General features: G+C 40.4%; 1 protein-coding gene across 1 annotated transcript; it reads right to left on the bottom strand.

Annotated features, from left to right (window-relative positions):
• Window positions 1-1,257: 1,257 nt before the first annotated feature.
• ccdc3b (coiled-coil domain containing 3b) lies at window positions 1,258-25,760 on the bottom strand. Its single transcript, XM_048173214.1, has 3 exons — window positions 24,979-25,760; window positions 13,907-14,081; window positions 1,258-2,589 (listed from the first exon to the last, which is right to left on the bottom strand). The coding sequence occupies exons 1-3, from the start codon at window positions 25,332-25,334 to the stop codon at window positions 2,305-2,307; spliced, it is 816 nt and encodes a 271-aa protein (XP_048029171.1). The 5' UTR covers window positions 25,335-25,760; the 3' UTR covers window positions 1,258-2,304.
• Window positions 25,761-27,977: the final 2,217 nt, after the last annotated feature.

The raw sequence follows: 27,977 nt of genomic DNA, 5'->3' as shown, positions 1-27,977 counted from the left end.
TGCAGGGTGCAGCACTACTATGATGTAGTGCTTTAAAAAGAGGTCATCCAGTGTCTGCATCCTGTTAAAATGCCAGTTCTGTGCTGTTGGTTTGGACAATTATATATAAAAGTCTATTAAATGTCTGTCACACATCTCGGTTTCATACATTTACCACAATATCACTTTTCTCAGATGATTGCAAAAGTGAACACACTAAAGTTTTTAAGTCTCAGTTGTTCAAAGTTAAATCCATACCCCTCCCTCCTCCCCCATTCAGGAACAGTCACATGCATATGGAAATGATTGGGTTTAACACTCCTGGAAGTAGTGTTGAGAAAAATTTATCAAGCAGTGTGGTCTGCCAAGAAAATTCCATGATAAAGTCTATGATTTCTCTTCAAATATGTTCAGAAAATCTTAGAGAAGAGATTGGGATCTGAGGAAACATTTTCGCTTTTTACTTTATACTTGGCTTAGCATCACATTGCGCAAATCGTAAATAATCATTAGTTTGGGAGTTTCTCAAGCACAGGGAGAAACCCAGACAGACTTTATGATCCCTTCGATATCCTCAGTAGAGTTCAGCCTATTTTAAGGTCTAAAAATGATTCTTATTGCACGTCTGAGTCAGAAATTTGGCTAGCGTGTGTGTATGTATTTGGAAACAGTTGTTCCTCCAAGGGCTCCAAATTCCTGAGATGTGTCATGAGAGGAAGAAGGGTATCTTTCTCAGGCCTCTGAAGCCTCATGGACTAAATTTCATTCTAGTGACAAGTCTCGGACTGAATGAAATTTTGTACTGTGGATGCAATGTACCATCCATTCTTCTTCTATCCAATTAAATGTGCCAATCAAACCCGACCTGCATTAATGTACTTCCTGCCTGTTGTTCATATTATAGTCCTGGCAAGACCACACTTGACAGCTTGTACTATGAGTGAAAGCAATGAAGACATTTTACTATTTAACATGACCTTTGTCTGCTGAACTACTGTACCAGAAACCAGGGGCAATGAATCAGAAAATCAGAGGGTGATGATTCAGGTGAAGATGCCAATAGTCATCATCACTGATGTAAATGACAGACTGTCAGATTATTTAATTATGATTTTTATGATATTTTACTTTTAGGGGGAGGAGACATTTTTATTCTAGAGAACATTTCATTGGACAAAAACTACACGCGTCACCTTTAAAGGCAAACACAAACATTGTTTTTTATGACATCATTAGATTCATTAACTATAAAAGAAACATGAAAAGTATGGACAAATATTAAGGGAAATGTGACGTTTATTTAATTACTCATTGGAATACATGTGAATGTGATAAGTAGAAAATGATAATACATATTTTTACAATTAAAAACAATTTTTAACACATTGTCAGTAAACGGTACCTTAAATGGTGAACATTTTCACTTTAGCTTCACTGAGAAAAGGTTATATATATATGTGTGTGTGTGTCAGGTGCTCAGCACCCTGTTTACAATTATAAAACTCATTAAAAAATGTAAAAAAAAAAAAAAAAAATGTAAAAAAAAAATCAAATGGAAAAGGGAAAGCTGATCCTAAACCAGGAGATTCATAATGTGCACTGACTTAAGATTATATTTTTGTCATAAATGGTCAAACAAGAATATGTATGGAACTTCTAAACAAAAGCTCAAAAACAGATTTTGTGTCTGTCTTGTACACGAAAATGGATGTTTCTTTGAGTTTTCAACTAACTTACAGTAATGTGAAAAGGTGACCTTTTTTCCATGTTAACACTTGGCCAAATAAATTCACAAGACTTTGATCTGTATCCGTGATCTTGTCAGGCTCTGCCCGATTAACAATGACATCTGCATCTAGGCAGAAAGACAAAATTTGCTCTCACAAACATTATTTTCGATTATCATTGGATTTTACTGGCCTAAACCTCATGTTGTGGTTGAAAGTTGTAATTTATATCAGTATTTTCACATTTTGATCAAGGATCAATTGATGGATTGATGATTATAATGTCAAAACATTGTTTGATTTTTGTTATTTTGCCTTTTGATGATATTATACATTTAGTTAAATGAAAAAGTTGTTTGTCTAAACCTTCTGAAGTCATTAAAGAACAATTTAATAAATGCCCCTTTGCAAGATTTATTTGTCTATTCATTTTGAAGGATAATCCACAGGAGAAGGTTCTTTGCACATGAGAACCTTTTGAAGGCTACACTATCTTCATAGATCCCTATGACCTCTCAGCACTCCCTATGACCCCATCATCTAGATCTGCCAATACACCATCATTTTAATCAATTTTCCTTTAGTGCAGGAATGGCTCTTAGTTCTTGAGCTTTTTGGGCAGGATTTTCCTGAGAGGAGGCTTCTGGTCCTGGGTGGTGTCCTGTTGTGGATGGAGTAACTCTGGTTTGGCTTCATGAAGCAGTTTGAAGCTTTGAACCGGCTCTTTAGTCTCTTGTTTGGCCTGCCTCAAGAGACGTTTCATGTTCTTCACCTTGTCCCTCAGGTGATTGTTGGCCTTTTCCAGGATCTTCACTTTCTGAGAGAGGTTTCTGACTTTCTCTTCCTCCTCAAATAAGGCCTTCTGCACATTGGAGCACCATAGCTAAATTAAAGTAAACAGAAAGTAAATAGAAATAAACAGGGAGTACAAAATACATAAAGCATCTGTTTGGCTCCTATAAACATGATTTAAAGTTAATTTAAGGAAGCAGACTGTTTTGTGACAATGTAAAGCAAGTAAAATATTCATGAACTGTAAAAGATTCTAGCATCAAGCAACTTTCTGTTCCCTTTCGATACTTCACTCGTACTGCGTATGGGGAAAGGTCTCCTTTTTCCCCGTTACTGAAGCCTTTTTCAATAACGCAGTGTAAAGCCCCGGGTATACTTCACTTTCCGTGCCCAGACGCGTCACGCGCGCAGTCACGTCCGCGCGTCTTTCAAAGTATACTACACCACGTATGCGTGCGGATGACTGCGTTCGTCACATGCGCAGTACAGTTTTATCTATGCTCTACCAGACATCGGAGAGCAGCACGGAGTCGTGTCATCAATGGGACATTCACTGGGCATGATCGGAGAAGAAAAGAAGTGCATCCTTTCCCATATTTTACTTATCCCCCTCCATGAATTTGCCGCCCTAAACACGTCTTTGTACACTTTCAAACATGAATTGTACAAATGTGGTTACTTTCTAATCTCTTCGCACAAACGCTGGTCAAGTTCGCTGTGTTTTTCTCTTTTTCAAGCATGTTGTTAAACCGGTCTTTTCACACTCTTCTTTGACGGCTGAACACTGTGCTCAATACTGTGCGTATTGCCACCTAGTGGACTCTTCTATACTGCTTGCGCATGCGCTCTTGCACGCGGACTGTCCGCGCGGTCTCAAAATTTGGCCTGCACGCGGCCAGGGCCGAAGTATACCCGGGGCTTAACTGCATCGTCATTGGTTAACTCATAGACAATTTGTTGAACCAATGATGGCGCGGCATAGCTGCGTGGCCTATGGCAACAAAGCGTGCAAACTTTCCCGCCGAAATGGGCGGGTTTAGTGCTATATAAGCAGGCATTTCGCCATAGGATTTCAGTTCTCTCTCCTTCAGCGACGACTTGACATCGCTCTTCGCTGATCTCCAGCTGAAGCCTGAGCTCGCCGGACCAAGAAACGCCAGCGCCCTTGTCGACTGCCGCCTCGAGCGCCGTCTTGAGCAGCCCGCTTCCCGCTTCTGGCCGCCTACCAGCGCATCTCCTGCCGCTATCCGGCGCATTTAACTGAGCATTTTCCCGCGGTTTATTGCCGCTCTAAAAGAGCTTCCTGCAGCTCTCAACGCTCTAAAAGAGCTTTCAGCGGCCCTCGCCGCTCTAAAAGAGCCCCAGAAACGCCGTTTCCAAATGCCGCGCCACGCTTGTGGCACATGCAGAGCCCCTCTGCATGAAGATGACGGGTGTCAGGCTGTCTGGGCAGGCCCCACGCAGAGGCTGCGCTCACCGGGACCTCATGTTCTCACTGCGAGAACATGAGTCCTTGCCTCGCTGCGCTCGCGGATCGCCTTATTCAGTGAAGGCGGTCCCGCCGCTCGCGCCCTCCCATCTCCTTCCTCCCGAGAGCCGGCTAGGAAGAGACAGCAGGGCAGAATGACACAGCGCCCGGAGTTGGATGAGCTCACGCCGGCCCTGCCCCCGCATGCCTCACCCTCTCCCTCGAGAGAGCAGTCCCCCGTCCTGTTCTCCCGCCTTGAGCTGCGTCCCTCGGCTGATGCGAGTGACCTAGTCTCCTTCGGCGGTTCTGAGGACGAGCCGCTCGATGATGACTTCCGTGTCTCTCGCGGCTTCTGAAACGGAGGAATGGGCTGGTGATTCGAAGGAAAACCCCGCCCATTTGCCGTCGCTGGAGCCCATTGAGTGCAGACCCAGGATGGATGCCGAACTGTTCCGCATCCTCTCAAAGGCTGTCGAGGAGCTGGATCTCCAATGGGCCCTGCCTGAAGATCCAACGTGCAGCAGACTGGATGAATGGTTCCTGCCGGGACATCGCCAGGCCCCTCGCCAACGCTCTGCGCCGTTCTTCCCCGAAGTTCATGACGAGCTACCAAGTCGTGGCGTGCCCCTACTCGCCCGCTTACGCACTTCACAGCAGTCAGCTCTCACTTCGGTCGATGGCTCTATGGAGAAGGGCTACGAGAGCCTTCCGCCCCTGGACGAAGCAGTGGTGGCTCACCTCTGTCCCCCCGCGGCTGTAGGGTGGAAAACCAAGAGGGCCCTTCCGTCCAAGCCCTGCAGGACCACTTCCGCCCTAGCTGGCAGAGTCTACACCTCTGCAGGCCAAGCTGCCTCTTCACTGCACACCATGGCTATACTCCAGGTGTTTCAAGCCAAGCTCCTCCGCTCCCTGGACGAGTCTGAATTAGACGCACCTGCCTTTCATGACCTACGCAGCGCCACGGATTTGGCCCTGCACGCCACGAAGGCCACAGCCCAGGCCATCGGATGGTCCCTGGCCAGCTTGGTCGTGCTCGAACGGCATCTTTGGCTCAACTTGACCGAGATCAAGGACGCAGACAAGACGGTCTTCCTGGATGCCCCTGTCTCCCCGTCCGGTCTCTTCGGGCCAGCTGTAGAGGGCTTTACAGAGCATTTCACCGCGGTTCAGAAGTCGTCCCAGATAATATCTCAAGGCTACTCACTCCAGTTTGCTCGCAGACCCCAGCGTTATGGCAGGGTGCTTCCCACTTCAGTAAACGCGGACGACGCTCACGTCCTCCGAGCCGAAGTGATGTCTTTGTTGGAGAAGGGGGCTATAGAAATAGTCTCCCCCTCAGAGAGTGACTTGGGGTTCTACAGCCGTTACTTCCTCGTCCCCAAGAAAGATGGCGGTCTCAGACCCATCTTAGACCTCAGACTTCTGAACCTTTCCCTCATGAGACGGAAGTTCAAGATGTTATTGCTGAAGCAGATCCTCGCGCAGATTTGCCCCGGGGACTGGTTCTGCTCACTGTACCTGAAAGATGCATACTTTCATATCCAGATAGCCCCCCATCACAGGCGATTCTTGAGATTCACATTGGAGGGTGTGTCTTACCAATATACAGTCCTTCCCTTCGGGCTGTCCCTAGATCCTCGCACTTTTACCAAGTGCATGAACGTGGTGCTTTCCCCACTGAGACAGATGGGAATCCGGGTTCTCAATTATCTCGATGATTGGCTCATTTTAGCCCAGTTGCAAGCCGAGCTAGAACATCTCAGATCCGTGTTACTCAGTCACAGGACACCTGGGACTCAAGGTCAATTTTGCCAAAAGCTCACTGCCCCCAGCCAGCGTATAACGTTCCTGGGTGCAGTTTAGACTTAGTCCGTATGATGGCTGTAGTCTCACTAGAGCGCGCTCTGGTCATTCAGCAGCTCGCGCATCGGTCAGGAACAGAGCCTATCTCCCTCTGAAGTTCTTCCAGAGGATGCTAAGGCTGATGGCGTCCGCCTTCCCGGTTCTGCAGCTCGGCTTCATCGAATGCGGCCTCTGCAATACTGGTTGAAGTTTCGGGTCCCTCCTCACGCCTGGCAGCGTGGCCGCCTGGATGCCCAGGGTTAATCGAGCCTGTCTATCAGCTCTGAAACCCTGGACGAACCCTGTGTGGTTCAGTCAAGGAACCCCTACAGGCGGTGTCCAGAAGAACGGTGCTCTCGACAGATGCGTCCAACTCAGGTTGGGGCGCTCTTTGCGAGGGCAGTCCGGCCTTCGGCTCGTGGACTCACGGGGAAAGCCATCTACACATCAACTGCCTCGAGATGTTGGCAGTGATCTGAGCCCTTCACGTGTTTCAGGCACACCTGATGGGACGCCACGTCCTATTCCAGTTGGACAGCATGACAGTGGTGTCGTACATAAATCACCAGGCGGTCTTTCGTCCAGCCGCTTATGCGCTCTGGCGAAACGTATTCTGGAATGGGCATTACCGAGGTTCAGTCGCTCAAAGCGACTCACATACCCGGGAGAACGAACTTGGGAGCATATATGCTATCTCGGAGCAACATCTCCTCAGACGAGTGGATGCTCCATCCCCAATCTGGGACAATCTGGGAGTTCCTGGGAAGGCGGAAGTAGACCTCTTCGCCTCAGAAGACAACTTTCACTGCCCAATTTATTTCTCAAAGGAGAAAGACGCACTGGCCCATGCCTGGCCCAGTACTCTCCTTTACGCTTTTCCCCCGATCGCTCTGATCCCTCAGGTCATCAGACAAATCAGGGAAGACAAGCACAGAGTCCTCCTAGTAGCCCCGCTCTGGAGAAGCCAGGTTTGGTCCTCAGAGCTGTTCAGGCTTTCCACGAATGCCCCGTGGCCAATCCCCCTGAGACGGGACCTCCTCTCTCAGGCGAGTAGGACGATCTGGCATCCCCAGCCAGAACTCTGGGCTCTGCACCTCTGGTCTCTCGATGGGAGCCTGCTAACCTCCCAGGGGATGTGCTAAATACCATCTCTCAGGTGAGAGCCCCGTCCACGAGACGCCTCTATGCCCAGAAATGGTTGGTCTTTGTTAGCTGGTGGTCTGCACGCAACATAGACCCTGTAGAGTGTGACGTATCTCCGATACTGTCTTTCTTCCAGGAGCGTTTAGACATGGGTCGCACCCCTTCAATGCTCAAAGTTTACGTAGCAGCCATCGCAGTGTTTCACGCTCCTATTGCTGGCCAGTCAGTGGGGCGAAACAGCCTTGTGGTGCATTTCCTGAGAGGTTCTAGGCATTTGAATCCCCTCGTTCTCTCACCATCCCCACCTGGGACCTCTCTTTGGTCCTCAGAGCTCTCAAAGGACCATCCTTTGAGCCACTGCGTTCAGCTGACCTCAGGCCCCTGACGCTCAAAACCGCTCTGCTACTTGCACTAGCATCGGTCAAGCGTGTTGGTGACTTGCAGGCCCTCTCTGTGAGCCCTGCATGCCTTGAGTTCGGGCCCAACGACTCCAAAGTCGTTTTGAAACCTAGGCATGGCTACGTCCCTAAGGTGCTCTCGACTCCATTCAGAGCACAGGTCATTTCCCTCTCAGCGCTCCCTCCTTCGTCGGACGAGCGAGAGCTGGAATTACTCTGCCCTGTCAGGGCATTGAGGACTTATATTGAGTGATCACAGCCTTTCCAGCAATCTGATCAGCTCTTTGTCTGCTTTGGCGGCCGCACCAAAGGATCTTCGGTCTCTAAGCAGTGTCTTTCGCGTTGGATAGTCGACGCTATTGCTCTTTGTTACTCCTTTATGGGCCAGAACTGCCCCATAGGTGTTAGAGCCCACTCCACTAGAGGAATGCCTTCCTCTTGGGCCTGGTGCAGTGGAGTTTCCATTAAAGACATCTGTGAGGCGGCCGGCTGGTCCTCGCCGTCCACCTTTGTCAGATTTTATAATCTAGATATCCCAACTTTGCAAATTCGGGTCCTCTCGTTATGATACAGCGGCCTCTGCCGAGCTCCGCTTCATACTTTTCCGGGAGTTAACTCCCTTTTTGCAAGTGTAACATGGGTTTGACGGCTCCGGCCTTCTCACTTGTCCGCTGGTTCCCTCGCGGTGTCCAAGACAAGTCCAGTCGTTCCCTGCCGTGGCACGGCGCGGTTGAATTCGTTCCCCATACGCAGTACGAGTGAAGTATCGAAAGGGAACGTACTCGGTTACTAACGTAACCTCGGTTCCCTGAGATACGGAACAAGTACTGCGATACATGCCGTGCCACGAGGCTGCGGCTTCAGTGTCGTCGCTTCAGTCGAATGACCTGAAATCCTATGGCGAAATGCCTGCTTATATAGCACTAAACCCCGCCCATTTCGGCGGGAAAGTTTGCACGCTTCGTCACCATAGGCCGCGCAGCTATGCCGCGCCGTCATTGGTTCAACAACTTGTCTATGAGTGAACCAATGACGATGCAGTTACACTGCATTACTGCTTCAGTAACGGGGAAAAAGGAGACCTTTCCCCATACGCAGTACTTCACCAAAAGCAAAAAGGTTACACAAAACAAAATCACAGCCATACAGAACATAGCTATTTAATATTTGTTTTTTGTTTGTTTTTCATTATTATTATTTTTTTATGGAAGCACAGCTTGGTATAAATTCCTTCATTGGTCAACTTACTGTACATGAGGCATGTGGTTTAAAGTACAAAGAGTATGGTGTAGAGAGAAAAAATGATTACTTTGGCTGTAATTTAATCAGGCTGTGATTATCAGTTGGAAATCAAAGCAGCTGAAACCCATTTGAAACTTTTGATAACATTTGTTGTTCTTGATATGTAACAGTAACTTCATAATCCTGGGAAAAACAAAGCATTTGATGCTTTCCTCTCACATGTGTTCCTGAGTCTTGCCTGAAAAGATTTTACATCTGAAAATTAGTCACAGCTGGGCCTTTTCTGTCAAGTGTGGATTTCCTGGGTAGCTCTAATAATCATGCTTGCACCTGAAACTGCGTGTAGGTCAGATGTGATCGTAGATTTATGGGATATAAACATAAAGACTGTCATCAATGTGGAATATATTTAGGAAATGAAAGTAATGAGTACTGAGGTCATACAAAAGAACTTGGATCAGAAAAAGAAAAAAAAGTTAAAGGCCAAATGATAAAAAAAAAAAAAAAAAAATCTTTACATGATTGTTAATTGAACAAGACAGGGTTGATTTCCATTGGCTTTTACTTTCAATTCCTATAGGGATCAATCTTTTGTTGACTGCTCTCACAGACATATGGTAAAGGCATGGGAAATGTTATTGCTTAATTAATTCTTTATGATATCCAGTTTCACATAAAAATTCAGCCAGGACTGCTTGGATGATTACAGTTTTAAAGGGGTGGTTCAGTGCTTTTTTTCTAGGCTTGATTGTGTTTTTGGGGCGCAGTTTAACATGTCTTAATGCTTCGTTTTTTGTTTTTTTTAAAAAGCCGTATTTTTCATATATTTTACCTTTATTCTACACTTCTGTTTCCATTGACATATGAACGACTCATTTGATTTCCTGCTTCTATGAAGCCGCTCCCTCTGAAATACGCAATGTGCTCAGATTGGTTAGCTAGGCCCAGTGTATCCAGAGCCATTGTGATTCGCTGAAGCGTTCAGAAACGCCACGCCCCTTACCATTTTAGTTGTTACCGGTTACATGGGCTTCGGTGAAAATGTAAATAATGGAGTCTATATTGCTGTATCAAATTGAGCCCGAATCAGACCCAGATGAAGAGGGTAAAGCAGGGACATTAAAGGATGTTTATGAATGGTATTTCATTTTGTACTTGTGTCAAAGTGTTTAGATATGCTGTCACTGCTGTTTGTTAGCTTTCAATATACGGTTTTATCCTGATTAAAGCTTTACTGTAGCCGAATACATGACTGAGTAGTAGCATTTATGTAAAGGTAGCGTTTACTTTATAGCATGAACAGCTGTTTGTTTATGAACATAGACATTTGTTGGCGTTTGTAGAATTTAGCTAACTGTCTAGCAAAGCAAAAACAAGTTGGTCTTTGTTTACATCCTTGATGCAACCAAAAAATAGCAATAGAACTAACATTATACATTTAAAAGACATGTACAAACAATAAAACATACTTACAGTTTGAAGCTAATAAACAGCAGCTTCTGCTTTTAAAGTGGGAACTGCTTCTTTCAGTAAAAGCCTTTGTGCAAATCCAGCATTAAACTCATGTAGATTCTGGAAGCTGTCTTAAGCGCCGCATCCAGTGTAGAAAATATCACAGATTATGAATGGGTTCTATTATCTTTTGATGCGTTGCGCCACTCGCGTCCGCTGTACACAACTCTTCCGCTTTCATTATGCCACGCGACATAGCCTCACCCACTTTGTTGCGTGTTCCCGGAGGTGTGTTTTGCAGGATTTATGATGTCACCAACCCGGGAAGAAGCTTGTTGTAGTCCAAACCGGTCGTTTTTATAGGCATTAAACTGCCGCAACTTTAAAAGACAATATCTCTGTTTGCATTGAACTTTCAGCACTGTAACTTTGCAGGTTCTGTTTATGCTCAAGCAGCAACATTACACACTAACTAAAGTTAAAAAAGTGAAATCGCAATGAACCACCCCTTTAAAGGAATAAGTCACCCAAAAATGAAGTTTCTGTCATAATTTAATCATATTCACGCCATTCTAATGTAATAAAAAAAAAATCTTCTAAATTTTGCCCTTTTGGGTTCCACAGAAAAAAAGAAAGGCTTCGAACAACATGACAAAGAGCTTATGTGCATCACTAGCCATAATGAAAGCTGGTGATACTCACTCTCTAAACTGGCATAAGCTCACATTGACCAACAATATCTTCACATGCACACATAGAGAAGCGGCTCCTGAAGACAAAAAGGCTGATAATGTTAAATGCAGGCACACTTTTATATGCATGGGCGCTCCATGTGATGTCATAGCTGTCTGCCAACTAGTTAGCATGTTTCACGTGTGCTTCAGACAACGATCATGCTGGGCACGTTCCTATAGCGCCAACGTAATGACGCAGTGTCTCGTTCCTTTCTCAGGGAACCTGGGTTATATACACCCTTTTTATGTGATATGGTGTCAGCTTTGAAAAAACACTTCTTGCTGTTTTAACCACAATAAATTGAAAGTGTGCCTCACAGTTATATCATTTGAATCAGTATTTGGTCCTAATACACATAAGAAGAGTAAATTCTGTTTTGTACCACGATGTACTAGCAAACAGCTTTAAAACTATTTTGCTATAAAGATTATGCTCAAGCAATATGCCATCAATAAGATACTTTTCATAGAAATGTCCCACAGCCCAATGTGGAGTTGCTGTTTATGGCAGAGAACCTCTGGTTTAGAGTTTAAACATACCACCAACATTATATGAAACATGTTCTCCCAAGTGAAAAGCTAAAGAAGAAAAGATGTCCAGAGAGGAATGTTAATATCCCAGCAATCATTTCTCTAAATTCCCTTTAGACTTGGACCCAGACATAAACTATACTTAATGGTGAATAACAATTCACAGCAAAATATAGGTTTGAAAATGTCAGTTAGTTTGGATTCTTGAGAGAAGTTGCCTACTTTTTCTGAGGCAGACTAGCTGATGTTTAGGCACATCTTCCACTGAAATGTTGATTTATGTGTTCAGCATTTAATAGCCACAAAAACTTCTGCTAGAGCCCCTGATCATTTCACAAGCCAAGAGAAACACAAACAGACATGCAAAAGACCTGAACAAGCAATACTGCCATTCCACACTTGTTTTCTCACTATGGTGTGTCTGTCTCCCTAATAATTTCCATCAACGTGCATACAGACAAGCACACAGCGAGCAAGTTTGGAAAGGAGTCTCTCTAATTAACACTACAATAAACATGCTCCATGCAGATTCATGCATAATTATTATGCAAGTCGATATTCTGATCATATTTTTTTTCCAAGCACACTTTACCAATTCCAAACCACATCAGTCTTAGTAACTACTATTCATTTTGTATATAATCATTTATAAGTGATATATAACTGTAAACGAGGGCTGGAAGCGAAAAATGCCTCATATTCAGATTTGCATAAGTATTAAGCAGGTTTTCTTTAACAGGTAAAATGGTCCAAAAAACCAAAATATTTTCACTGAAAAGTAAACAATTATTAAATGCCCACGAGAAGGATGCAATACTAATGCAATACTAGAAACTGCAAAATTAAGGCATGACCATTGGACAGTGAAATGCTCACTGGGTCAGCAAGATGAAAAAACAAACAAAAAAAAAACAGGTCAAGAAGAAAAGACATGTTAACTGCAAAAGACTTGAGTTTCTTGTGGTTTCACACTTATTTCTTTGCCTTAATTCTTAGTCTCCAGTGCCACCATTTTCCAGAACTGCAAACTACCTTGAGTGTCCAGAAGTACAAGTCAAATTAAGGCCCCGATATACTTCAAATGAAATCGAAGAACGAACTGACGTCATTTCGAACAAAATCAGGCCAAAACAAAGTTTGTTTTGTGTTCTTTTTGGAAGTTTGAAACGGCTTGCCAAAGCGAACTTTCAGGAAAAGTTCGCTCCAGCTGCAAAACACCGTACTCCCATTGGTCCGTGACAATAACGTAAAAGGAGGTGTACGCCGAGGCTCCGCCTTCATTTGTGTGGAACTCTTCTCTGACTCATTTCATCTGTAGAGTTCGTTGAGGTAAGAGCTCTGCAGGTGAAAACATGAACACACTGGATAGCAGCTTTATAGTACAAAATGAAGTTGTGCTTCTGATGAAATGACACAGTAAAGCTGCTTACTTTTAAGCAATCTATTGAATGAAGTGCTATATAAATAAACGTGACATGGCTGGAGTGCTAATTTGCTATATACCAATGTTGTATATGTTGTTATGATCAGACGCTTTTCTTATGCTTTGTATAAAAATGCTTGCAGTTTTCTCATTTTTGTTGTTTATTTTATTACTGAGAAGAAAGTGTACAGCTCGTATTTACATATTCATCTAACCGTCGCTCTCAGCAGTGAGTCAGATGTTCGATTTCAGTATATCGCTGCTCACGCATTTCGAACTTTGTTTTACTCCTAAATGAAGAACGAAAAAGAACATAGTTTGAAGTATATTGAGGCCTTAACTACATGTCAACTAACTCTATGTCACATGCTTGCAGGGATTCAAACAAAGGCAGATGATTAAAGTTCAATACAACGAAGTTAAGGCAATTTGCAAACACACTTAACAGACGATACCAGACAAAGAACTGAACACAAGCAAAAACTTAAATACACACAGGTAAATGACGAAACAGCTGTGAAGATGGTTAGTGTCCGTGATGAAGGTGGAACAGGGAACACGAGACAGGAGTGACAACAAACTGAAAGTCCTAGAACTGAAAACAATGGTTAAGGTATTAAGTATCATTAAAGTATTGCGGACTGTTGGGTTAGGGTTAGTAGAATAAGTTGAAATGTACTTGTAAAATTAGAATGTCTGTTAGGGGAGCATCAAAAAAAAGTGCTAACAGATATTAAGCAGACAGTTCACTAATACTTTAGACTGGTAGCTGACATAGTATTAAAGTTAAGGTTAGTAGAATGTCTAAAGTGGACTATCGAAACAAAGTAACTTTAAAGGAGTCTATAACAGAGGTTTTTAATGGGTGGGTTGTGATTCAAAAATCAGTTGCAAATCTTATCTAATAAGATTTAAACACTTTCCACATCTTTGTTATTGACCTAATAGTCTGTGCGTCCAATGGACCTCTACAATACTTTGACATAAATTCAACTTTTACTCAATTTAAGCAAATTCCAACATGGACAGCCTGCATGCCATGCTCTTCTCCTCAAAAAAATGATCAAAACTAAACAAACTTGTCAGAGACATATCCTTGTGGGCAGTGCTCTGACATATGGTTTAATAATGCAAGTTACTATTATTATTATTTTAATATATGAAAAGTAGCTCACTCGGTTGTCCTCTTGGACCTCCCAGTCTGGGGTGTACATGTGAACCTGTGTGCCAGCTGTGCAGTTGGAAAACTGGAATAAGCTGGAAAACATGCGGTGGTTCTCCGGTGTGTCCGGGAAGATGGGGTCCTGGAAGTTGACTCCGTGAGGAATGATACTGTAGTTTTCATCCATCCTGAGAAGAAACATAACACACACAACGCTATATGACAAATAATCATTACGTGTGGAATATGATTTGAACAAATCGCTTACTCTAAATATTAAACTCTTCCCACACCATCTGTGCTATAGACTGAATGATAAATTATCAGGCTTACTGAGAAGAGGTGTGCTATTACTTTTCTAAGCAATTTTACTTAATTTTATGAAGTGGATGATAAATTACTATTAAAGGGCATAAACTTACAGTGAAGGCCATATCCAAAACATAGAGCTTTAGGGTGGACTAATTTGAGCCCGTAACCAACCAGCTATAGTAGAAACTACTTTGCACTTTAGTAAATACCGAGCAACATACTTAAAACCACTTGGAATACCTATCAATGGCATAGCAACATGTTAGCGTCATGGAAAATGTAAATCTTGCTTTATAATGTATATTTTCGGCAGGTTACAATGTTTATACACACCATAGAGGGTGTATCAAACATGAGCAACAAAATTAGCACTACAATAGCATGCTACACCACAAAAGTTGCACAATCTTCGTGTATTTTTGTTTCTCCTGTGTGGGCCTCAGCGCTGTAATAGTTTACCACCTCTTGGGACACTTAATGTCAATGACTCATATATTTTTACACAGGAAAGCAGCCTAGGAGAGGGGAGGTACCAGCTCTATTTGTGTTCTTTACATGTGTGTGTTTGTATTAGAGCTGCCTTTGAATTTGTTTTTCCTAAAGCAATAGCAAAAGTATTACATTTAAAGTAAAATAGTGAGTAGTGAAAACATATATAATACAAATAAGAGGTATATTATGCAGCTTATATGTCCAAGTGATTATACACATAGCTTAAGGAGGACTATTCTTTCCTCTCTGTTCTTTCTCTTGCATCTCTATTTATCTGAGTGAAGAATTCATTATTTGTGATTGGCGTTCAAAGCTGCTCTTTGGCTGGTCTCTTGCTGTTTCCGCCTGCAGTCTTGCAAACTTTCACACATCAACACACACATACTCACACACCTCCCAGCGGTGAGGAAATGAGGAAAGTCTGTTATCAAAGTTTCAAGGGTGGTTTTAAAAATATTGATTAAAAAAAAAAACTTGGTTACATTGGCACAATGTGGGAAAATGAGACACGCGTTTCATACGGACTCTTCACAATGCTTGTTCTCCTTTATTCAGTGTTTAATTTGGCCACCATCAGCTTGCAGGAAAATCTCTCTCTCTTTTTTTCTTTTTTGCTCTTGATTTGTGTACTCCTTTAAGACATCAAAATGCAAGCTTAACAGTTTGAAGCGCTCGTGTAATCATCAATGTATATTTTCCAATTTTAGTCATTTGGAAAAAGGAAAACAGTTACAACAAATGACAAGTTAATGCATGTGCATATGTTAGAGAATTCCCACAAGGCATCTTTTTTTTTTTTTTTGAATGGTTTATTGAACAGTCTGGGTAATTAAAAGAGAGGGGGGGGGGGGTAATGCTATTTCATGCATTCTGACTTATTTACACTGTTAAAGAGTTGCATTCTCATGCTAAACATGGCCAAAGTTTCAGAACACGAGTCGGACGTATAACAGAGTATTTCTGTGCCAAATCCACTACTTTCAGTTTCGGTACAGGATTCGGAGAGTTTTTTTCGAGTGTGTCCTGTATGACGTCAAAAGAGTGCGGAATTCCTTGTAAAGGCACTTCTCCCTGATAAGCGTGCACACACACATCACCCAGAACAAGAGCACGCCCATCAACGCGTTTCGTTCGGGATACGGAAGCAGAGAGATTTTTCAACAATGGCTGTGTCCCAGTTCAAGGGCTGCACCCTTTGGAGGCTGCATACATCATCAAGGCAGTCTCATTTAAGAAAAATAACCGTTAGATTGCAACGCAAGAAAGAAATTACAGTATTTTACACCTCACAATGAATAGCCTATCAGTCAATTTTATTACGGTTACTTTTCTTAAATATGACATCCTTGATGAAGTATGCAGCCTCCGAAATGAGATGCAGCTCCTGTCACGAAAGGAGTGTGTTTTTGGTTGTGAGGGAAAGATTACCTTTTTCAGCTTCCCAAAGAACCCAGCGTTAAGGGAACTGAGGATGAAGTTTGTTTTTCCGAGGCAGCAACGGAGTTGTGCATGTATGTTTGTTTGTTGAATTCGGTGATGATACGTTGTAAACAAGTCCCAGTTCGGCTCTGGATTTGCAGATCGCAGGTGGTGAGTAAAGCTGCATCAGATGTCTGTGTTTTGTTGGCAATCGAGACACAAGTGCATATAATGTAAACAACAAATGTTTTTGTTCCCTTTTTATTCATAATGATTTCGCAGCTAGCATGCGATCTGTACGCAGAAGCTGCGCGCGCTCGTGACTCTTTAGCTCCGCCCACAGCACTGACGGCAGACACGCCTCCAGGATCTCAGCTTTTTTCAGAAAGACTCGGTTTAGCGTATCTATCTTTCATAAATCTGATAAAACTAAAGACTTTTCGGAGATATGAAGGATGCGTTGTTACTCTATATGTACAGAAGATTAACATGAGATTGGCAGAAACTGTGTGTGATACCCCCCCTTTTTTTTTTCCTCTATATGATTAGGCATATAAAATCATATGTAAGCTTTGTTCATAGGTTTTGTTGGCTTCAAACGCCATTGCTCTCAATGAGGGAAATGGGTTTGAGGTGAATAGTTTTCCACCTGGCTTCTATAGCCCATTTTCCCTGATGGAAACATTGGCTTTGGACCTTGACAGCAGCGAGTTCCTCCATCTGGATCTAATTCAGTCTCTTTAGAGGGGCATCAGAAGCTCAGGGGCTTTTACAAATCCTGTGCTCAGCGCCAGATTTGGAACATCTAGATCCAACTAGAGTTCCAGAATCATCAGAGCTCCAGAATCTTTTTTTTCTTGAGGGCCATTTCGGCTTGAGCCTCAGCTTGAGCAAACCGTTACGCTGTTAGTTTTCTGTGGAGTACAAAAGGATATATTTTGAAGAATCTACACATTCCTTTTTTCCCGTACAATTTCAGTTTATGGTGACCATAAAGAACAAAAAAGCACCTTTCTGTAATTATTATTTTTATTTTTTTATTATTATTATTATTATTATTTCCAGAACATTTAGTACAAGCGTTTTGGAGAATGGATGGATGGAGTTGTATAGACATTTTATGTATAGTTGTATAGATATTTTAAAGAGGGGGCTTCTTGTCCTTTTTGGATCTTGACATGGTCATGTTTGCCAGCTTGTTCCATTCAGGAGCATTTGCATCCTTCAACTTTTCTTCTTTTCTGTTTTAGTGTTTTGTTTTTAAACATGAAGGTAAGTAAATTGTGACAGAATTTCCATTTCTGGATGAACTATTCCTTGAAGGAAAATGTATTTTCTAAGTGCATTCCAAAGGACAGTGTCACACTCTGCTGAGAATCCAAAAAGAAGCTCTACGAGTAAGAGATAAATATTTAGTAAACATGCAAGGCATTGAAAACTTGCTAAATAAAAGTGCCTGTTTTTTTGTAAATGTTTTGAGATACAAGTGTTTAGATACAATGTGGATTACAGCAGGCTCATGGAACATGTGACGGCATGTCAATTTGCATAGTTTATGCTGCTATGTAATGCATTTTTCAATACATTTAAGGTCAGCTTTTACAATACATTTCTTGAGAGCAGTGTTTGCAAGTGCGAGCAGCCCTGTTAATAATTCCATAATGTATAATGCTAATAACCAATACCATATAACTTTCCAAGGGTTCCTCCTGATATACTACACATGTTCACATTATCAGGATATAACATTTATAATTTACTGGCCACCCTCGATTAAAAATGAGAGCCTCTCAAAGAAAACCTGAATGTAGTTGTTCTATGCACCATATTGCATTAATTATTGTTTCCATGCAGAGTGTCTCCAGTTTCTCAGGCTTTGATGGTTTGACTGGTGAGAATTGTCTTGCCAAACTGGAACCAGCTGCCAGATTGGTTCATGACTTAGATTCATGACATCTGGGACATTAAAAGACGGGGAAGAAAAGTTGGACATGTGCACTGAAGCAAAGTCTGCTCAACAAGTGGGCCATTTTGAAGACGCGTTTCCCTTTGTCTTCTCTGGAATTAAGCCAGCGCACTGAATGCCATGATGAATTAAGCGTGGCTTTGCGGACTCTTGTTAAGAACATTTCATAGGAAATATGGAAGTCACTAGAGAGCAGAATGGAAATGATCACTGCTTCAGCACCCAGAAAATGGAGTAAAAGTAAGGATAAACAAAGAACCAGAGGTCTTCCATTATATCTAAAACCCCAAAAATTCACTGTTCACTGTTGTTTTTCTGAAAAGAAAGCAGACTTGTTTGAATGCTCTTATACTGTACATACAATGAAAATAAAATGAGATGCCATTGAGCTATGAAAAAAGCAGATAAAAGTACCATAAACATGGTCCGTAACACATTATTGTTTAGATTAGCATAACTGTAGTCATAAATCAGAATTGAATCCCTCGTCAATTAACCATTTTAAATCAAACATTGCAAATGTAAATGCCTTGACACCTCGGTTTGACCTCGTTGACACTGGTACCGTTACTTACGTGTGTCAGAACAACACATGACGCTTTAGTTTGAATATGCAGAATGGATTAGGTGTGTGCAAGTTCATCACATGAATAATTGCTTAAATATTAGAATGTTCCTTAAACAAAGCTATCATATGGCAATTCCAGTGTTCTCTTGCAGCACGAATGTATAACAGAATCTTTCAGCATTACTCTAAGTGAAACATGCTGGAGAGTAACAGGACCGCATGAACCCTGAGTGAATTTGTTCACTGAATGACATCACGGCACGTCTCACTGGTTTTACTGTGAAATACAAGAGATCAAGAAATGTAGGCAATGTTTCTGAAATCTAGATTAGTAAGACATCAAATTCACAAAAGTTTCAGCCAATAGCAAATGATATTCTCTTTATGTACAATTCAATATCAGCGATGAGATGACACAAAGGAACAGTGGTGTAGGGGAGGCTGGTCTAACTGTCTTCACAAGCTCAACACCCCAAGCACTTTACAGAGAAATCAAGGCTAATGTGGAGAATGTGAGGTCAGTGCTGACTTGCTATCAAGAAAATTACTTTCCTGATGAATATTCTTTCAGATAACAAGAGACAAAAACTGTAAACTTAAACTCCCAAACACCTGATAAAATGCCAAAACAGCCTGTTAACACTCCATCGGACCTTTAACCTGCTGCCCTCAGGCCACCCGAGCAGTTCGACACTGCGTGTCCTGTGTAATTAAGTTGAGTGTAAAGAATTTCAGAACTGCTCTGTCTCTTAGACTGGGAGAATTAGTAAACTTTTTAGCTTTCCCACAGATTGGGAAAAGCTACATTTTATGTTCACAGCACTGCACTGTGTCAAGGAATAATGAGCAGTTATCTAACTACAGTGCATTAATAAAATTTGTGCCATGGCATTGTTTAATTCTTTATTCTGTCTGGTTGACATATGTTTCAAGAATGTTAATAATTTGTTATAAACTGCACGGCTATGCTTTTTCAAAATTACTAAACTGATGAGTGTTCCTAACTCATCCAGCACGCATACTTACAATCATCTGTTGTCAATTATTCCTTTATTGTTTCTTACTTTTTATATTTAGTCTTTTTCAGGCATAAAAGTTGGCAAATCTTTTCAGAGACCTTTATAATAACATGAAATCAATCTGAAACCTTCACTTTCTCTTTCTGTTAATGGTTATGACTTCATTCACAGTGACCTGGGTTGACCCTTTAGTCACATGTAGTTAAAAAAAAAAAAAAAAAAGACATGACAATATGGTTGTGTATATTAGTGCTAATTAGTGTCCCTTAGGTAAAACTTTTTCAATTGCAAACAATTTTGTGTTGCAGGGGTTTAATTATTATTTTAATATTATTTATTATTAATTAATAATTATTAATAAAAAAACCTTTTATTTTACAGTGCCGTAGTTACATTGTAATTAATCAAATAAGTACTGAGTACTATTAATTAACTACATGTGCTTACTATAGAGTTACAGTTAGGGTTAGGGTTTGGTTTAGGGTTAGTTACTTGTAATTATGCATAATTTACTGTTATTACTATATAAGTACATGTAGTAACGTATAACTACGGCACTGTAAAATACAGTGGGTTACACTTTATTTTAAGGTGTCTTTGTTACAGTGTAATTATACATTTAAGTACTGAGGAATATTAATTAACTACTTGTACTTACTGTAGGCGTACGATTAGGGTTTGGTTTGGTTTAGGGTTAGTTGAATGTAACTATGCATAATTTACTGTTATTACTATAGTAACTACATGTAACGTTTGTAACAATGACACTGTAAAATAAAGTGTTACCATAAAGTGTTTTGTTTGTTATTTTACATGAAGGTCATTGGACACTTTTTATACCTTCATTATTTATTGTGGCTAACTTTTCAAATGTCTCTTATGTTTAAATTTAATCATTTTATTCCTGTGCCAAAACTTTCAATTGTAAATGATGAAAAAATCTATTAGGATATTAAGTAAAGATCATGTTCCATGAAGATATTTTGTAAATTTCCTACCATAAATATATCAAAAATGTGTTTTTGTGAGTGGATATACATTGCTAAGGACTTCATTTGGACAACTTTAAAGGCGATTTTCTGGATATTTTGATTTTTTTGCACCTTCAGATTCCAGATTTTTTAAATAATTGTATCTCGGCCAAATATTGTCCTATCCTAACAAACCATACATCAATGGAAAGCTTATGTATAAAGTGGATGTATAAATCTCAATTTAAAAAAAAAAATTGACCCTTATGATTGGTTTTGTGGTCCAGGGCCACATTTGTAAAACTATGATAATCCAATAAAAGTGAATTAATCATAAACAATTATAGTAATTGAGCAAAGTAAAAAAGTAAAAAAAAAAAAAAAAAAAAAAAATCATTTTATTTTAAATTATCTAAAGAGTATTTAAGCTGCATAAAATACTAGCTATGAAAAGTACCAAAAAAAAAAAAAAAAAAAAATAGTATTCTCCTTTGATGCATGTTCACTGTTAAGACATTTTTAATGGACAAATTAAAGGTGCCCAAGAATGCTTTTTCACAAGATGTAATATAAGTCTAAGGTGTCTCCTGAATGTGTCTGTGAAGTTTCAGCTCAAAATACCCCATAGATTTTTTTTAATTAATTTTTTTAACTGCCTATTTTGGGGCATCATTAACAATGCACTGATTTACACTCGGTGCTATATTACATATTTACTATATTTACACTGTCGACTATATTACAGCGCATTTACAAAGTTCACACAGCTAATATAACCCTCAAATGGATCTTTACAAGATGTTCGTCATGCACGCTGTATGCATGCTTCGAATTATGTGAGTAAAGTATTTATTTGGATGTTAACGTTTTATTCTGAGTGAATTTGAGGCTGTGCTCCGTGGCTAACGGCTAATGCTACACTGTTGGAGAGATTTATAAAGAATGAAGTTGTGTTTATGCATTATACAGACTGCAAATGTTTAATAAATGAAAATAGAGACGGCTCTTGTCTCCGTGAATACAGTAAGAAACGATGGTAACTTTAACCTCATTTAACAGTACATTAGCAACATGCTAACGAAACATTTAGAAAGACAATTTACAAATATCAGTAAAAATATCATGCTGTCATGGATTATGTCAGTTATTATTGCTCCATCTGCCATTTTTCGCTGTTATTCTTGCTTACCTAGTCTGATGATTCGGCTGTGTGCAGCTCCAGACGTTAATACTGGCTTGTGTAATGCCTCGATCATGGGCTGGCATATGCAAATATTGGGGGCGTACACCCCGACTGTTACGTAACAGTCGGTGTTATGTTGAGATTCGCCTGTTCTTCGGAGGTCGTTTAAACAAATGAGATTTATATAAGAAGGAGGAAACAATGGAGTTTGAGACTCACTGTATGTCTTTTCCATGTACTGAACTCCTGTTATTCAACTATGCCAAGATAAATTCAATTTTTGAATCTAGGGCACCTTTAAAGAAACAACCGTGTCAAAAGAGTGTCATAGACACAACAAGTAAGATTACTTTGGGAAAACAGGTTATACTGTCAGCCCTGAGATACCAGTTTACATTCAGTATATGAGGTATCATCACAGTAAATGACTTGGCCAGAAAAGTGCTGAGTGTGATGGATCCAGTAGGATGCATGAGGGAGTTAAACGTCCTTCAGTTTAACTGATTGGATTTTAGGGTGAGACAGGAAACACAAGCAAAAAACTTGTCAAGAGTTTCAAGCCTTATATGCTATTACTACATAAATCACTTCAAGGGAAATCATAACAATAGTGAATCATATGATATCTTTCTTTCTCTTTCCAAATGTGCTGCACTTCTGTTCTCTGTTAGCTACCTCATCCTTTGTAAGTTCATCTGCCAATGTGATCTCATTCTCACTGTAAACACAGAAACAAAGACAAGCCAGAACTAATTAAGTCTGACAAAAGTTTTGATCATTATACACAGTATTCACGATCATTATACACAAAGTTAGCCATTTTCCATTCATTATGAAAGAAAATAGAGGGAGATTTGAGTTGTTTGGCCCAGTATTCATCCTTTGTGGAATATCCCTGGTGGACCATACATTAACATAACCCAACCAAGGGCAAATAAATTCTTAAGTTCTTAGGTAACAATGATCACAGATGTCAGACAGTTGTGTGCTATGAGATTGAGCTCTCATGCTCATGGGAGACGTAAGTTTGAAGCCAGCTCATTCCAGCTTTTGTTAAGTCAGTATGTTTACCCTTTTGTCAAACAACCATAAATGCCACAAATATTAAATGATCTAAAAATGTATGCAATCCCATAATATTGATGTGTGTATACATAAGTGCTCTCATAGTGGCGACTCATTCTACACATTCCCACAATAGTTACATTTACATGCACCCGAATGAAATAATAAGTAATCAGACTGATGGCTCAGTCGGACTGAAAAGTACACCTCATGCGATCTGATCGAGTTTGATCCGAAATAAATTTAGATTGAGCTGAAAGAGTGGTGTAGACCTGAAGTAATCTGATAAATAGGAAAAAACAACTAAGCAAGCCAAACCCAGAAATACGACTATCTTCTTAATCGGATGCAAAAATGCATATGTTTACCAGAGCACTTTTCGCATGCGCTGAAGTTTTGTTCAGAATACATAAATGCACATGTAAACGATCAGATTGCAAAGTTTAAGGTTTCATGCAAGTTTAAGAATTCATTTGGATTGATGAACATTAGTGCATGTAAACATACCTATTGTCTCACATAATTTATGATTTGCACTCATTTAAAGCTGCACAGTACATTTTTGTTTTGCTGGATTTTATTTGTCTCAATAGCATTATTGGTTTCGGACTTATACTGACACCCATAGGCCTTGTTTACTAACTGCTGTCACTTCACACTAAAACTGTTTATCTTTTGTTTTGTCTGTGGCCTCGGAGCTGCAGGTTGATGTGGTTTGTTTGTGCTCTCACAGGGGCTGCTTATTTGGAACTTTATTTTTCTACTCTTGCTTATTGTGTTTGTAGCACTCTGGACTATGCTATTTACTCAGGCTTCATTGATATGTTGTGCCTGTATTTACATTGTTGTTTTATTGATTTGTTTGCTTGTTTTGTTTAGATATACCTGTTGTTTATCCTTTAAGCACTGACTAAAAGCACTATATATAATTTTTATGATCAGTAGTAATAGTCAATTGCATGACATGGGTAGTCATGTGATATCAATGTGGCAGTGCCCATGAGGGGGTGACCCTCAATGTAAAAGACTGATTTGTCTTAAAGGTACAATATGTAATAATTTTGTCCGCTAGAGGTCGCTAGGAGCCTATTCAAAACAAAGGCGTAGCTTGATGATGGCAAGTTTGAGAGCGGAATCTTGGGACATGTGGTCTCCATCTCAACGGATGGTGCAAAAGAATAGGGATAGGACTCGTGAAGAAATCATGGTCATGGATGCGATTATTAACATTATTGTAGTATGAAGCAGAGCAGGGCGAGTGTTGTTGGAGCTGAACGAGGCCGCTGGAGCGATTGCGCAACACACGCCTCACGAGCAGCGACTGTGTTGAAAATGATGTTATAACGTTACTCTGTGCGTTCGCTCGGCGGCTGCTGTGAGACACTGTTACACACTGCAGTAAGATCGATCGATTTTAGAATATCATATTAAATGCTGGATGGCTTGTGTTGACAAATGGCATGCAATTAATTTTAAAACATATTGTATGATGGAGAAAATGCTGTATTGCTGTTACTAAAAATAAAGCTGCATCTGATTATGCTATGTTAGCTACTTGACAAAATAGTGTTTTTCTCTGAGGCATGGTCAAACATGGTACTCGCAAAAAAATCAAGAAAATTGATTTAAACAATAAGACTAGACGTGTTGAGCTATATAACAATTCGTTTTCTGTCTATAAATATATCAAAACACTTGTTCACTTGTCTATTAAAACATGGTCTTTGGTGTTTCCATGGTTTCTACAAAATAAAACCGGAAACCGAGGGTAAGGCGGGTATGACGCAATTGACAGGCGACTCCTCACACGACCCGGAGCCTTGGTTAAAATTGCAATTTTCTCACGATTTACAAATAGTTGGAAACATTTGGGATATTGTAAGTACTCAAGTGAACAAAATATATAACACTGGCTTATTGGTATTTGGATATTTTACTGCAAAAATATTACATATTACACCTTTAAATCTTCATCTTAGTTTTAGTCATCTTATTTTTTTTTCATTCTTAAAAGTGTTCTTGTTTTCTTTTTTTAATTAGCAAAACATTAAGACGAGGCCGTATTGACATTTAAAATCATTTAATCTCACCTCAAAAAGAAATAGTAGGAGTTATTCTCCATGACGCTGTACGAGTAGCAGGGGAAATATCCCAACCCGCTGACATTGAACCTGGATCCGGCTGGCACCTCCAACATGCTGCCCCATGCCTGATCGCACAGCAGCTCGATCTCCGCGGAGAAGAACAGATCCGTGTCGTACTGCCACGGCAGGTAGTTGTACACGCTGTAAGACTCCTTATGAAGGGCGAGCACTTTGGCAAAAACTATGATCTCCGCCAGCTCTGCGCGGCACGCTTCCGTTTGAGGTCTCCAGTCGTGGGGCAGTTGGCATCCCCATGATGCGCTCATGGAGAGCGCCAATATTAATGCCAGAAGAGAACCCATGACATGCAACCTTACTTTGCTCGTGCAAACTGCCTCTAATAATAGCAATTCCACGCGGTTCGCTCTGATATCCCTCTAAAACAGACTTATCCAGGTCCGCGTAAAACGCACACCATTAATATCCAAACTCTCAAATGCAGTGAATGATACGCGTTGATATAAACGACCGTTTATCTGCTGTAGGTATAATGCATCTCTGTGGATTTAAACTGACCTATAGGTCTTATCCCTCTCCATTCTTCCCTGTGAGCCGTGTGCATTACGCGCAGCGGTTAGTGGAGAGCCTTTCAGTGACGCTCAGCTCTACTACAGACCTGCAGAAGAAAACAGATCAGTTCAGCTTTCATCTTATGCCTGAGCAACGCGGGCTCCAAGAAAGCAGAGCAAAACAAATTTAAAACATTTTTATTAACAAAGTATAGTCTGCGTTTTCAGTAGGCTACCCTCAGAAACGGCAACATGAACTGCTGATGTCACTTTGTTATTAATATACATAACGCTAGGCAAGACTAAAAAGTCTGAAAATGTATTCCAAATTGTTCAATATGTTAATTTCAGTGATTTGGGAACTGAAAAGTAATTCCAAGAAATGTCATGAAACCATTCATATAAATATTAAAGCAATTATAAAATGTTACCAGACTAAACAAATTCGCTGCCCGTATGTCATGAATATGAGGTTGCCACATCTTTAACTCGTTTTGTTTCCAGTTTGGATTTGCTGTGAGGAAACAAAGAGTGACAGACTCATATGTCTGCCAGACCAATAATCCTCCAATAGTTGGCCATTTTTGGATTATCCTCATGGACAAATAATCATGAACGCTTGGATGATTAACAGAAGTGTCAGTTTTCTGTTTCCAAATATTTTTTTTCTTACGACATTACATTGTGTAACATCATACGTCTTATCATATAGGTTATCTGCTTTCTAAGTACTGGCACCTGGCATGTGGACTCCTCATGCAAACATTTGCCAAATGTCCATACACTACAAAAAGTTATTGAGTTTTAAGGTAGTTTTCAGTCTTTTGTAATAAGTATTATCTATAAATAATGAGTAATAAAAATAAACTTTGTTCATGATGTATGTGAAAAGAAGTCCTAACGTAAATTGTGTGTGTGTGTGTGTGTGTGCTCGCATTTTTGTGACATATCAGGACACAAATTTGTATAATGACATGGGTATGACATAGGTATTACAAGGAGAGGGTGACTTTAGAGGACATTACCCCATGTCCCCATTTTTCAAAAGGCTTATAAATTATACAGAATGAGTATTTTTGAGAAAGTAAAAATGTGCACAGTTTCCTGTGATGGTTAGGTGTAGGGGTAGTTGTAGTGTAGGGGGAGAGAAAATACAGTTTGTACAGTACAAAAACCATTACACCTATGGAATGTCCCCACAATTCACAAAAAAAAAAAAAAAAAAAAACGTGTGTGTGTGTGTGTGTGTGTGTGTGTGTGTGTGTGTGTGTGTGTACAGATTAGGATTTGACCAATTAAACAAAAAAAGATATTTCTAAAGCAAATCATTAATGCATAACATGTAATGACGCGCAGAACATTTATCACCCTACAGGACAGCAAACCTAAAGGAATCACATTTCTAATCCCCCCCCCCCCTCTCATTTGCAAGAATGCTGTGAGAAGGTGTTTTAGCTGTTTTAGCTTCTTCCTGCATGCAGAATGTCTTTCTTTCAGACAAGTTCTTCACATTGGTGTCATCATCATCCTGAGTCATTTTTTACTTATTTATATCATGCTTTTAGCAGCCAGTAAGATTGTAGTACTATTAGTTTCATTTAAAGGTGCCGTAGAACGTCTTTTCAAAAGATGTAATATAAGTCTAAGGTGTCCCCTGAATGTGTCTGTGAAGTTTCAGCTCAAAATACCCCATAGATTTTTTTTAAATTATTATTTTTTAACTGCCTATTTTGGGGCATCATTAACTATGCACCGATTCAGGCTGCGCGACCCCTTTAAATCTCTCGCTCCCTGCCCTCCTGAGCTCTTGACTATAAGAGCAGTTATACAGTGCATAAACAAAGTTCACACAGCTAATATAACCCTCAAATGGAACTTTACAAGATGTTCGTCATGCATACTGCATGCATGCATCGATTCCTGTGAGTATAGTATTTATTTGGATGTTTACATTTGATTCTGAATGAGTTTGAGGCTATATGCTCTGTGTCTGACGGGCTAATGCTACACTGTTGGAGAAATTTATAAAGAATGAAGATGTGTTTATGAATTATACAGACTGCAAGTGTTTAAAAATGAAAATAGCGACGGCTCTTGTCTCCGTGAATACAGTAATAAACGATGGTAACTTTAACCACATTTAACAGTACATTAGCAACATGCTAACGAAACATTTAGAAAGACAATTTACAAATATCACTAAAAATATCATGTAATCATGGATAATATCAGTTATTATTGCTCCATCTGCCATTTTTCGCTACAGCTGTTGATTCAGCTGTGCACAGATCCAGATGTTAATACTGGCTTGTGTAATGCCTTGAACATGGGCTGGCATATGCAAATATTGGGGTCATATGTATTAATGATCCCGACTCTTACGTAACAGTCGGTGTTATGTTGAGATTCGTCTGTTTTCCGGAGGTCTTTTAAACA

The sequence above is a fragment of the Megalobrama amblycephala genome, linkage group LG21 (assembly GCF_018812025.1).
Source record: "Megalobrama amblycephala isolate DHTTF-2021 linkage group LG21, ASM1881202v1, whole genome shotgun sequence".
Classification (NCBI taxonomy): domain Eukaryota; kingdom Metazoa; phylum Chordata; class Actinopteri; order Cypriniformes; family Xenocyprididae; genus Megalobrama; species Megalobrama amblycephala.
The sequence above is the reverse complement of the archived record's forward strand: the minus strand, read 5'-3'. Positions and strand labels throughout refer to the sequence as shown.

Bases quoted from the DNA above. Each gene is read 5' to 3' on its own strand.
- ccdc3b (XM_048173214.1), bottom strand. From the start codon at position 25,334: ATGGGTTCTCTTCTGGCATTAATATTGGCGCTCTCCATGAGCGCATCA. The intron at 14,082-24,978 runs GTGAGATTAAAT...GTTTCTTCTCAG, and splicing joins TCCTACTATTTCTTTTTGAG to GATGGATGAAAACTACAGTA. The intron at 2,590-13,906 runs GTGAGCTACTTT...ACTTTAATTTAG, and splicing joins AGGTCCAAGAGGACAACCGA to CTATGGTGCTCCAATGTGCA.